Here is a 13,660-nt window from a genome sequence, read left to right as displayed (position 1 = left end):
GAAAAAAACTCACAAGGTGCCTTGGGTTCAGGTCTGCCTTGACAGTCTACAGATGTGAATAATTTACATTGTCGGATGTTGGCATCAAACAAATCTGGATATCTACATTCCCTCGTAAATGTCTCGAGTCTTACAATACCAGCTGTCCGGGGTGTGATCAATGTGCTTCTTTTGTTGCAATCAAAGAAATGGGCACAGTTATCTGGATCTGGGAGAATATCAGTCGGATTGGCTGCACAGTAGTCAGGAACATCAACTGAGTAATGGACACAGTATTTATAACTCGATGTAGATCACATTTACATTGTTGATGCGTATATCCTTTTACTTGCTTAACTTTTCTAAATTGCGTTCAGTGTATAGCTTACAAAAACAAGACATAAAAATGCTCCTTAGATGAAATAACGAACTATTCTGCATTAATTTTGTAGATTGACATATGCATTACGAGGCTCGTTCAAGAAGTAATGCAAAGTGCGATCTAAAACTAAGAAAAGCGCAAGAAGCAGTTAATTTTTTAATCCCTCAAGGTATTCACTGTTAACATTAATACGTCTTAGTTTTTTTTAAACAGAACACCTCAACATACTCATCTTTAGGTATGTCCAAAAACCACTGATGAATAGCATTCTCCATGACACACAGAAAATCCGTAAGCGTTCCTTTGATTATTTTCTCTAGTTTAAAAATTTCTCACAATAACTGAGATTTAGGGAATGCAGAGGATGGCTTAGCTTTAAATACAACCCTTTCCTCCAAATTTCGTTTACATTTCCGATTTATTGAAGAAGCTTTGTAAGATATAAGAAAATTAAGCTGGGAACCGGTCATTGGACTTTTCTTACAAGAAAAATGCTGAACTTTTCTCAATAAAATTTTTAACATAAAACTACCATTGATGGTCCTTCCTGGTGTAGTTTCATGTGCTATCGGACCTCTTAACTAATCAAAGAGAAAATCTGTATAAGACAAGTTTTGAGCTTTGTCTTTTCTTTGCAATAATGACAGTTTTCTCTCCGTTTCAACATTTTATTATTAGTAATCAGAAATGACAGAGATCGCCCAAACGAATGTTATCTTTAAGTAAAACAATGTTCCATTCTAAACATATAATAAAGTAGTGTGCATCCCTAAATGCAACATTTATGAAATTTTAATCTGATACAGTTACTTGGGAATAGACTTCTCTAAAAATTAAAAATAGTCACTCATTTAAGAAATGTAAGTTAAACCCTGGAGTCTGAGACAAAGTCATGGACAGAGTCATGATTTTATAAAATTTTTGTTAAAGGCAGAAGTACCTTTGCTTGGTACAAATATGCACTTTATATGTCTTCTAGTGCTTGCTGGTAAGAAAAATGTTTATATATTGCGTATCTTTTTGTTATTTTGCACCACCCCTTGGGCTCCTCTGTAGGGAGTGGGTTTTGAAAGTGATGTTTTGTAGCGCTTTACCCGCAGAAGCTCTATTCTAATTTTTGTTCTCCAATCTTTGTTTTATCTTACCTGGATCAACAATTTCCATGCAAATTTTAGCAATAGGATGAAAATAACCCTTTGAGCATTTCTCTATAGACATTGTTCTATTCTGATAACATATGATGAAGTCTGGGCTCCAGAGCTTATTTGGGAACAGACTTGCACCATTTGCCTTTCCAACACAAGTAGGCAGTCTCTCAGGGCATGGCATGCAATTCAAATCTGATGATTGACAAACATTTTGAAGATATTCACCTGAAAAGACATACATGCAATAGCTGAAGATAAGAAATAGTGAAAAATCTTATAAATCCTATAAACAATACGAAAAGTAAAGAATGCAAACTCAAAGATCCCTGGAATCAGGTACCTAATAGGAGGAAACATCTCCTGTCAACCTGTCACACTCGTTGTGAGCATTCTGTATTGATGAGGATGGAGTAATTCGTAAACAAAAAACCATTAAAACTATGACCTTTACATTTGGTATGACAGATGTCAGTCAAAACACGACTTAAATTACATGTAAGACCAAGTGACAAGTTGTATTTGTAAAAATGGTCATTTTATAGACCATATAATTTACAAAATGCGAACTTTAAACAATTTCGTTGAAATACGTGCATAACAAACTTATTATTAGTAGCCTGTTTTGGTTCAAGAATTGATTGAGCTCAGAACTAGCTCTTACATACAAAGTACGTTGGGAGATATAAACATCATAACCAGGTGATGACTGAATCCCATTAAATAAATGAAAGCTAATGACGGAAAATTTAAAGTCGTCACCTTTGTCATATACATGTAGCTTAGATATTAGTTTGCCATCAAGATTTATAGTCAATAAAACATCCAGTATGTAAAACAGATATTGCAGACTCTGATTTTTTTTTTATTTCGGGTTTACTGGGGAACATCGAGTCGACACATGAATGTAAACAATTATTAATTTTGATAAACAAATATGTTAATAACTTAGACTTAATTTCAAAGTTTTGAAGAAGGTCATTTTTCATTGAAATACAGAGTTTAATCTTTTTCCGAGCTATGAGGCTCTTTTACACGGTTTCTGTAATGCTATGCAAGAGAGAGTCATTGACTCCCATAGCATGCGAAACCAGTCCATCGCAGGTTAATCCTTAGCATAAGATAGTACTCATTGAAGCTTGATGGACTTAGACAATGCAGATAAAGACAACGCATAACAGTAGTGAACACGGCGGGTCTTGAACCTGCGACCTTTTGTTCAATAAGCGGCCAAACAACTTTGATCACTGAGTCATGTTCTTCACTCATATTTTTATTACTTACTAATCAACCAAAAAGTCCTTGAGAAAATGTGTTTTCTAGCACAACGTTTTTTGTTTTAGTTAAGCCTTACCACTTAGCTTTAGGTATTTTTGATCTGAAACTTTTAATGAATAAATACAAAATCCAACTTAAGTTACTAATTTTAGTGTACTAACAATTAAGCATATAAATTAAACTTAATTAATTAAAAATTCATTTTAAAGAAATAGTTTAAAAAGGTTAAAAATGCTCGACACTTCATTTACAAGATATTTAAAGCAATATGTTATAAAACAGAAACATGTAATCTGTTATCATACTAATATACGTACTGCATGTAGCTGTTGATAACATTGGAAATTTTCACTCCAAGGAAACCATTGTCAACCTAGGCACAGCCGAGATGACAATGGTTTTCGAGGGGATGAACATTTTTAATGGTCCCTTCAACTTCATGCAGTATTTTTATATAGTACTGAATGTTTTATAGAAATACAAATAAAGGTTAGGCGCGCGTGCTTAGAATCCACGCAGTTAATATTTTTTGAATATCACCTGTGGTCAAGCAAAGTGGATTTTGTTAAGTTCTATAGCGCAAGTGGGCATGGTTTTATCATGCAGAGGGTAATAGTGTTTATGACGAATTAAATTCAAGTCATTTACAAAAAGGTTATCGAATGTTTAACTTCAGGGGGTCAGTTCTTGCATAATATGATGCCAAAGATTTTCATGTTCTTTAGAAGTTTTTTCTAGTCTCTGATGACCATCTAACTATGTGTATTTTTTTGTTTTGCGTCGTTTACTTGAATAAATGACATTTTTTCACTTTCAGTACTGCTGTTATTTTCTCTTAATCCATCAAAAAATTTAGCTCATTTGACTTGGCTTCGGACTTGTAGGAATAGCAAAGGAACATAAAAGAATAATTTTAAAATATAGGTCTTTACAAGGTGCCTGTGGCTCTGGTCTTTTATCACATGTGACAGATGTAAAATTTCCACATTCTCCTGATGACACATCAAACAATGCAGGGTAAGTACATTCCATTTGAACAACTGCTAGAGAATTCGCCAAGTTTCTGGTTTTGGCTGGTGATGGGAGGGCTGCATTCACGGTACTGCAGTTAAAATAGCGAGCACAACTGTCCAAGGCAGGCAAGAAGTCTGAAGGATGCACAGCACAGAAATCTGGTACATCAACTATAGTCAAAAATTATACAGATAAATTATATTTCTAAATTTTCAGATTTATCATGGATTAAAAAGTGATGACAAAAACAATTTCAATGTTGATTTTCTTCATATCATGAAGAATGGAAGTAGTGTTGGGCCACAATAGATGATCAAAGTTTTACACGAAGGTGAGGATAACGAACTGTGATCGATCTCAAAAACATAAAAACTCGGACCTCTGGAAATTCTAGAAGTCAGATCACGTGCCAGGGAAGAGTAAGTATCCTCTGTTGACCGATCACACCCAGCGTGAGTTCTATGTATTAATCAGGTAGACGGAACATTCCGTTGTCAAATTTAGTAGAAAAACAAAGGACTAACAATTGATATGAAATAAGTTAGCCAATGTACGACTTAATGATAAGTTATGTTTGCTGACAAGTTCATTACAACGATCATAGAATTCACGAAATGCCGACTTAAAACGAGGTTGTTGAAATTCCTGTTAAAATAACTTATCTCTTAGTAGCCTGCTTGGTTTAAAAATTGATCGTACTCGAAGCATGCTCTTGAATATCGAATTAGCTGGGAGATAAAGAAATTTATAGGAAAAAACATTCTCCTCAAACATCATGATCAGCTATACTGAAACATCCTCAGGTAGCGAATTTTCAAATTTGTTCCGATTCACGATCATCAGGGGAAGGATAGGTCTACAATCGGGGATCAAAAATTTAAATAGGAAATATCTTTAAAAGTCTGATGATGAAGAACAGCAAAGTCATAATTAGACATATTAATTCCGAAGCAACCTTAGGTTGCGTATACCGTTATTCAATTTTGTTTAAATCATGTCCCCCGTGGGTAGGGCGGGACTGTAATCTTCTAGAACAATGGTTTGTCAAAGACAAGTATCTTCAATTAGTGCAGATTCAAGTTTCAATCCCCCACCCCACCCCCAGATGTTGGGTCCACTTATTTTTTAATCTTGTAACTAGTAAATTTATTTCTTTTTCCTAGCCAATGTGCTCAGATGAGCGAGATGGTTCATGAAATTTTTGTTTTACCTCTTAACGAATCTGTAAATAGATTTTGAATTTGAGTTCTGAACATTCCCAGCATTGATGGAGGCTAAATACTCATTAAAATAACACAATCCTTGGGTTAACTGTCCAAGAGACACAAAGAGGATTTTGAAATATTGTATGGGTAGATTTGGCCTAAAAACTCATGTCTTATGAGGAATCTGACAAAAAATAAATTTCGTTTCACCATGTATATACATATTTTAAAAGTTAAGGTATATTTCAATATTGGTTGAAACTAGTCCAGTAATTTAAAGGACGCTGAAAATGTTGAAAAAGTAACAAACGATGCAACATGGACAGTGACTGACAAGAAAAGATATTAGCAACTGATTGCCTCAGGTGACATGTAAAATAAATACATTTTTCCCATCAACAAAATTGCTTTAAATTATAAGGATTACAGTCTAGAGGTTATAAAAATTCCAATGCCTTTTGGAATATCCTTCATGCAAGTGCTTAGTCTTGGATTGAAGTACTCTCCTTGAGAACATTGAGTGATGTTCATGGTGCGGTTGGTGTCACACACAATATAATCTGCCTGCCATAGTTTTCCTGGAAAAGTCTGTTTTTTATTTGTCAATCCTTGACAGGTGGGCAACCGTTTGGGACATGGGAAACAGGAGACATTGCTGGCTGCACACTGATTTTGAACATACTCACCTAAAATTAAACACGTACATTCATTAAATCTCAGCAATGTTACCGACACTTTAACATATACACAGAAAGATATAAACTAGGTTTCTATTTTCAATTCTCTTATTATATTGGCTCACATGGTGCTTGAGGCTCTGTTCGATTGTCACATAGCACTGTCTTGAAGTTCTCACATCTCATACTGACGGTAGAAAACAGATCAGGATATTTGCATTCTTGGAGATGTTTTCCGTACTTGGAGTTGTCCACAGAACAGTTGTAATACTGAGCACAATTTTCATTTTTTTGGAAGATGGCTTTTGGATTCTGTTTGCAGATCTCATCAATGTTATCTACAATACATATTACATACAATTGGCAATTTTCCACTTCTACTGTAATACACGCATTAAATATTGTTAAATAATTTGGCTTCAATAATTGATACGGTTAACACTTGCAGGCTACCATAAAACTTACTTGGACTTGCTTTCTCTAGACATTTTTTTTGAATTGGGTCAAAAAAGCGAGAAGAACATTTCTCTATATTCATAGTCCTGTTTTTATAGCAGATGACATAATCAGGTTTCCATAACAACCAATCGATAGGGTTCTTCCCATCAGGCAATGTCACGCAAGATGGAAGCCTCTTTTTGCAATGAATACAACTCTTGTTCATTGCTGCACAAAGGTTCTGCTGGTAATCACCTTATACAATTAAAAAAACCCATTAAGAACAGAATGTCGTAAATGAGCATGAAGTGGTCTTTATATTGATTATCTTAAAATGATAATATACTGATTTCATCCCTTACATGGTGCCTGAGGTTCCATGCGTCTATCACAAGTCACATTCTCAAACCACTGGCATGACAAATATGTTAAAGAAAACAGATCTGGATAGAGACATTCCATTGTGTGATTCCCATCAAGTCCTGAATCAGAACAGTTGATATACTGCCCGCAGTTGTCTTTCTTTGGAAGTAAAGCTTTGGGGTTGGCTGAGCAATAATCTGGTATATCCACTAAAATAAAAAAAACAACTTTTAGTCTCAAAGTCATACAGCAATGCACGGTGATAGAAGAAATGAGTCTCATTCCTGACTACATTCTTGGAGAAAAAGATATATTTGGTATTCTTTATATATCAAACATCAAACAGTTCATCAAATACAATGTACATAAATGTAACTTACTCCAAACCATATAATACTTCAATAATGTGGATAGGAATTAAACTTATTTTTTTTTAACATGCATTCTTTTTAGTTTCTAATTAGTATCTTTCTATTATTATTCACCTCTTAGTAGTAAAAAAGAGGATATTGATTGTTTTGTTGTAGGATTTGGAATTTATTTTACGAGTGGACAGGATTTTTTATTTTCACGACTGCGAAGCACGAGTAGAATATTCAATGAATCCTGTCTCACGAATGAAATAAATTCCTTATCCAACAAGACATTGAATTTTCTGTTTATTACATTTTCTTTGATTTCCGTGTTATGGGCTGTTACGTCATAGTTTAGCGTTTGAGACGTCATAGTTTAGCAATTGTGAGATTGAAAACATTGTAACATGGATTTTAGCAATATATCTGGGAGGAAATTTACAGTTTAAGTCTCTATCAAGATGGTTTAGTTACTATATCTATCATATAACAGGCCATAAATCAGTTTTACTCACTTTGATATCCTTTCACATTGTGACAGAATATCATTTTGGTATTTTTTCACGCTTTGAAAGAATATCACTTATTCAATGATTAAATCACAGTATTTCACTATTCAAAATGTAATGATATACACTGTGTCTTCAGAGTTGTTTAAAAAAAACAAACACTGTACATTATGTACTCCAATGATATCGATAGGTATTGAATTTAACCTTTCCATTTATTTCTTTTCAAATGCATTTTTTTTCAGTATTTCACTATTCAAAATGTTATGATATACATTGTGTCTTCAAAGTTGTTTATAAAAAAACGCTGTACATAACTTGCTCTTATACATGTACTTCAATGATATGGATAGGGATTGAATTTAACTTTAGTTCCATTTATTTCTTTTTAAGTGCATTTTTTTCAGTTTAATAATTTTAAACTAAATACTAGCATAAGACAGTAATGCCCGCACTGAGGTGTTTGACTCTAAATGCACTCGCCTTCATATTTAGGTAATCAGGGAAGACGCCGAAATAATTACTGAAATTACAGAACTTAATGGACATTCTGTTTCAAAGAGAATTTATGGAAAGGGATTTCTATTTTGAAAAAAAAAAAAAATAAAAAGAGGGGAGGGTTAAATTTTTGGACCATATTAGAACTGAATATTGTTAAAACAAAAAACTTTTTTATTTTATTGCATATCATTTTTTATTGAACTTAAAAAAAATTCAGATGCCAAAATGACGGAAATGATTGAATTGTGCAAACTTTATCAGTATTTAGATAGGAAAAAACTTTTCCAAACCCACATCCAATCAACTTTGTCAAAATCAACCCCCACCCAGAATCCATCGGTTTTCCTGCCATATTTGGAAAAGATGACACAAAGTTTGGTAAAATAAAAACACTGTGTGTAATTATAAATTTTATACGTGTACATCTTTTTGGACTCGCGCCTGGCGTTGGACTTCATTTGTCACCCTACAAGTACTAGTTTTACCGTTATCATTATAGGGTTGCATAAGGTGTACACATCATTATATCAGTAGAAATTAATTCATTTTGCATTTTAAATGGAATATTTAATGAAGTTAACCGTACCTATACTGGTAGTAAGTTAACTATAATTATGGTGTGTCGTGCCATTTAACTGTTTAAAGTTTAGGCATAGAACAGGGTAAAATAATCTGAAATGCCAATGGTTAGGCCTATAGTTTGAAAAAGGTCAAAGATCATTAGATGTCACTTGCAAGTTATACATTGAAGCAAGTCCTTGGGGTTATTCCCACTCCCTGGAACTGGAAACAAATAGCTTTAATTATATCGTATCAAACGAACATCAACATTACAAATTATGTGCAAGAATATACTAGGTCAACAAAACGTATTTAAATACATTTCCTTATGATATATATATATATATATATATATATATATATATATATATATATATATATATATATATATATATATATATATATATATATATATACTATATTTTATTAATACTATGTGTTATGCTTAATTCATCTGGATCTGTGCGTGTCTGTGTGTGCTTGTGTGTGTGTGTGTTTCTGTATGTGTGTCTGTGTGTGTTTACCCGCATTGTAATATATATATATATATTCACTCAGTCCATTGTATTTTGTAACTTTGATTCTTGTATAGAGAGGGTATTAATAGGCATTGCCTGTTACCCAATCGATTCATTATTTTGAATAAATATTGTTTAAACCAAATAGCTTTAATTAAAATGGAACGCCCAAAAGCCATCTTTGTATTGGACTTTTGCGAGAAGTACTGACATTTACATAGTGAACACTATAGTAAATCAAAGGTTTCATAGTGACAAAGCTTTCACTTAAGTTAATCAAAGTTTTCATAGTAATCACTATAGAGTCATGTTTATCACTATAGTAAATCAAAGTATTTAAGTTAACAACAATATGGTAGATCAAAGCTTAAAAGTTAACAACACCATGGTAAATCAAGATTTTAGACACGATAACTAAAGAAAAATTTATTTTCTTACTACAGCATATAATTTATTTAATGTATGTTATTTAATTTCACAACATGATTTTTATCCTGTTTAATAGATTAACTCAATTTACGAATGATACCTGTTGATTTCTTCTATTTTCAATAATTCCCTTAACATGAACTTTGCATACAATTCACTTTTTCAGATTTTGTCTTACTTTTAAACTTTTGAAAAACTTCAAGTTTTCAAATTTCTACTAGATAAAATTTCTTAAATGAACGTTGTTTGTCTTTCATTCTATTGGTCTATTTTAACATCAGTTTATAACATCATCTAATGTTATAAAGTATATCAAACAAGACAGATATAGTTACCATATTTATAAACATCGACATCAAAAATATATATGAGTGATTGAATGATTATTTTTTAACGCCGAGTCGGCAATATTATCATATTTCTATATATTTGATTGATAACTTTAACAAATCAAAGTTTTCATAGTGATCACTATAGTGTTTTTAAAGTTTTCATAGTGTAAAAAGTATCCTTATAGTAAATAAAAGTTTTCATGGTTTTCACTATAGCAGATCAAGGTTTTATAGTTATCACTATAGTAAATCAAAGTGTCAAAGTTATCACTATAGTTAACTATGGTTTTCATAGTGTCAAAGTTATCACTATAGTTAACAATAGTAAACTATCGTTAATTATAGCATTTTTGTTAGGTTCGGAGCAGGGATATAAAAATACGGGAACTTCTAAAGAAAACACATACTATGTCAATCAGAAATGTCATATTGACAAATTAGTTAAGGAACTTTTGGAAAATGTGAAAACACAAAATTTTGTCAAAATCAAGAACATCAAAACCTACGACCTTTCAGCTCTATATCTATACATTCCACATAATAAATCAAAACCCAGGATTTTAACATCATTGACATTTTTTTTTTCGTCAATAAAAATGGAACTCGTAAACTTCATTACTTACCTTGTCATTGATCATTTACAAAATTAATTTGTTAAAAACATTCTGATTGTACACATGAGTATTCTGGGTTTGATATTATGAAGCTTGAGTTTCTAATTGACAATATCTTTATCAAGTATTCTGGGCTTGATATTAAAATGAAAAGTTTCTGATTGACAATTTCTTTTTGATTTTTGGAGACTAAGTCTTCCAACAATCTGTTAAATTCCCATGGATACCAACTGCGTCCTGTTATCAACAGACCTATTTTGTATTTATATGAAGCAGAATTTATACAAAATCTTACACATGAAAAGAAAACATCGACGACGTATTATCAATTAATCATAGTTAATCATAGTAACTTCCATTCATATGTCGATATGATATATCCCAGTGAGCTTGATATAAAAAATTCCACATAGTCTGACACATCTGTTTTATATTTGGATATTTTATTAGAAAAAGACGTTAATGGTAGCCTTACAACAAAGCATTTTTCTTACTATATGTAATTGTTTTGCCATTAATTACACACTGAATTCCTGACATTTTTCTTACTACATGTAATTGTTTGGCCATTATTTACACACTGAATTCTCACGTATCTTTCCGTTTGCCCGATCATGACAAGGAGCACACGGCGGGTGTGACTGATCATCAGGGGATGCTTAATCCTCCATTATACCTGATTCCAACCCTGATTTTTTTTTTAGAGGTCCGTGTTTGCTCTGCTCTCGATTTGTGTATTATCTATTGACTTTCAAGCTTGATTACTGTTCATTTTCTCCATATTTTATTTAGACCTTATATTATTGTTTTCATTCTGTTTCCTATTATTAAGGTCTTCCGTCTTCACGGAAGACCACCTTATAGTGATTCTACTGTTTCTTATTATCATTTTCCCCAAAATTTTGTGCAGGCGATTTCTCGAAAAGTATTCAGTGGTTTTAAATGAAACTTTCAGGAATTATGCGCCATCAAAAGGACTTTGCTCATCAGAAGGAATATTTGGAAAACTCACTTTAGGTTCCAAATTATTGACAGTTTTCTGATTTTAAGATAAAATTTTGCCCCCCCCCTTTTTTTTCAAGAATGGCTGAGGATATGAACTGGAAATTTGTTAGAGATGATAGATTTTGAATTCTGGATGAGGGGAATCACCTTTTCGTGCTTCGTTAGTACTTCCGGTTGCTACTGGAGGCAAATTGAAAAAATCGAATTTTTCAGCTTTTTTGTTTTTCAATATCTTTTTTTGTAATATTTAAAGGGTTAATAGATACTCCTTGAAAATTGCTTAATATACAGTTTGTTTGAAAATTGATTGATCTGATCTCGAGATATTCGTCTGTTTCCAACACTGGATTGAAACGCTTTTTAAAAGTAGAATTTCAATCCAATGTTTTCACAGACGTCCGAATCGAATAAATCGTAGACGTCTGAGAAAACATAAAATGGAATGGAATGTTTTCTCCGACGTCCGCAGTAAGTAAGAGTTTATTGCGGACGTTTTAGTAAACATTGGATTGAAATTCTTCTTTGCAGTTGAATTTCAATCCACCTTGGCTATTCTCTTGGGCAAAGTTTTAATGATTCATCAAAAGGATAAAAAATATTATTTTAGCTTCAGAATAATATAAAATTAATACAAATTAGATTTTTCTATCAGAAAAAATAATCTGCCTACAATGGCATAAAAAGAAAAAAGGTTATCTCCAAAAGACATTTTTCTATATCTATAATTAAGTTCGCGTATATTAGATAGAAAATTCTGAAATTACATGTCTATCATTTACATTGTGCGCATGAGAATACGTTAGATAGACTAAAATGAACTTTGAACAATAATTTTGAACCAATGTTTACTCAGACGTCTGCATTGAATTCTACCCACCTAATTCGTTGTGATATTTTCCTTAAGCATTTCATTAAAGTGCGTTTTTTCCTTGTGTGTCACTATTACAAGCATATATAAATATGTTTACTTGCATACAATAAAAAAAAGGTTAGAAAATAGGACGGAGGACCTCTCGTTGCTCGCAACGAGTTTCTAGTTAAGGTCTTCCGTCTTCACGGTAGACCTAATAGTGATTCTACTGTTTCTTCTTATTATTATTATTACGAGGGGCATTTGAAAAGTTCTGAGAACTGTTTGATAAAATATTAACAGTTTCACGGAAGTTAATAAATTTGATATCATAGAAAAGACCTGGAAAATTTGCACTTTTTCAATGTCACTTATGTTATCATAGGCATTTATTGCAGATTTTTATTTACATGATCCAGCTGGACTTTCGGTCTATTATATAGCTCTCCATTGTATTAAATAAAACATGTTCTGTATAAAACTAAAGTGAATCAATGAAGTTTTCCACAAATGTGTCTTAAGTAACAGGACTCTAACCATTTAGGAGTAAAACGTACGAAAGTCTTCCCCCGGACTTGTTTTTGTGCGTATTTTTTTCCATATTATTTCAACTTCGGCGCTCCAAAACCCACTACTGCTTTTGACTTTCGACTGAAAAAATGAATCTGAGTTACATTGCCATGTACAGTCTTATTTATTTTCCATGAGTTAAAATTTGCGAATATATTGAGTTACGGTTGGATTACAACTACACCGGCGCCATTTTTGTTTTTACGATAAAATATGGGGCATCCTTAACTTAACTTCTCTTGAGCCTTAATCGTTCCCACAAATTGGTTAAAACACCTGAAAAATTAATGCCAGTAAATTCTGTAACACCGTCCACTATTCTCCTTTGATTGTCAACTTTGTCATTTTGTCACAGCTAGGTCTTTTTACGCAATATTTTGAGCGAAATTCGATAATAACACGCTATGTTTGACACACGCTTAAACCAACTCAGAACTATAGGATCTCCTAAATAAAACACCATATGATAGACTGTAGTCTATGTAAACATTCAACCAAGTGGTATTTGTCTCCGTTAGCGTGCATCCGAGTAATCAGCAAAAGTCGACTTTAAAATTTTAATTTGCTGAAATTGTGTCTTTTGTTATGTCATTTTTTATGGTCAGTATGCTAAACACATGGGATTCTGATGTCATTTTCGGAAATATTACGTTCTAAAAAATTACAAAGTGACGTCACAGTATGTGTATATTTTTCTGATCTTTCCAATGATATTAAACTCAAAAATTTCCGCTAAACGGTCAATATTTTATCGAACAGTTCTCAGATCTTTTCAAATGCGCCTCGTATTATTTTTTTTTTTGTTGACCAAATTTTGTGCAGGCGTTTTCCCGAAAATTATTCAGCAGTTTTCTATGAAACTTTCACAAAAATGAGTCATCATATGAACTTGTTTCATCACAAGGAAAGTTTGAAAATTTCGCTTCCGGTTCCAAAT

General features: G+C 32.5%; 1 protein-coding gene across 1 annotated transcript in view; it reads right to left on the bottom strand.

Annotated features, from left to right (window-relative positions):
• LOC133192915 (uncharacterized) overlaps nucleotides 1-13,660 on the bottom strand; it is an 804,603-nt gene that overhangs the window by 734,441 nt on the left and 56,502 nt on the right. The window contains 7 exon segments of the mRNA XM_061328921.1: nucleotides 14-256; nucleotides 1,507-1,734; nucleotides 3,717-3,968; nucleotides 5,459-5,689; nucleotides 5,806-6,018; nucleotides 6,146-6,373; nucleotides 6,481-6,690. Of these exon segments, the coding sequence (XP_061184905.1) occupies nucleotides 14-256; nucleotides 1,507-1,734; nucleotides 3,717-3,968; nucleotides 5,459-5,689; nucleotides 5,806-6,018; nucleotides 6,146-6,373; nucleotides 6,481-6,690 (1,605 nt within the window).

The sequence above is a fragment of the Saccostrea echinata genome, unplaced genomic scaffold, assembly GCF_033153115.1.
Source record: "Saccostrea echinata isolate AGI-Se365-2 ecotype Australia unplaced genomic scaffold, CSIRO_AGI_Sech_v1 ptg000025l, whole genome shotgun sequence".
NCBI classification, from domain to species: domain Eukaryota; kingdom Metazoa; phylum Mollusca; class Bivalvia; order Ostreida; family Ostreidae; genus Saccostrea; species Saccostrea echinata.
The sequence above is the reverse complement of the archived record's forward strand: the minus strand, read 5'-3'. Positions and strand labels throughout refer to the sequence as shown.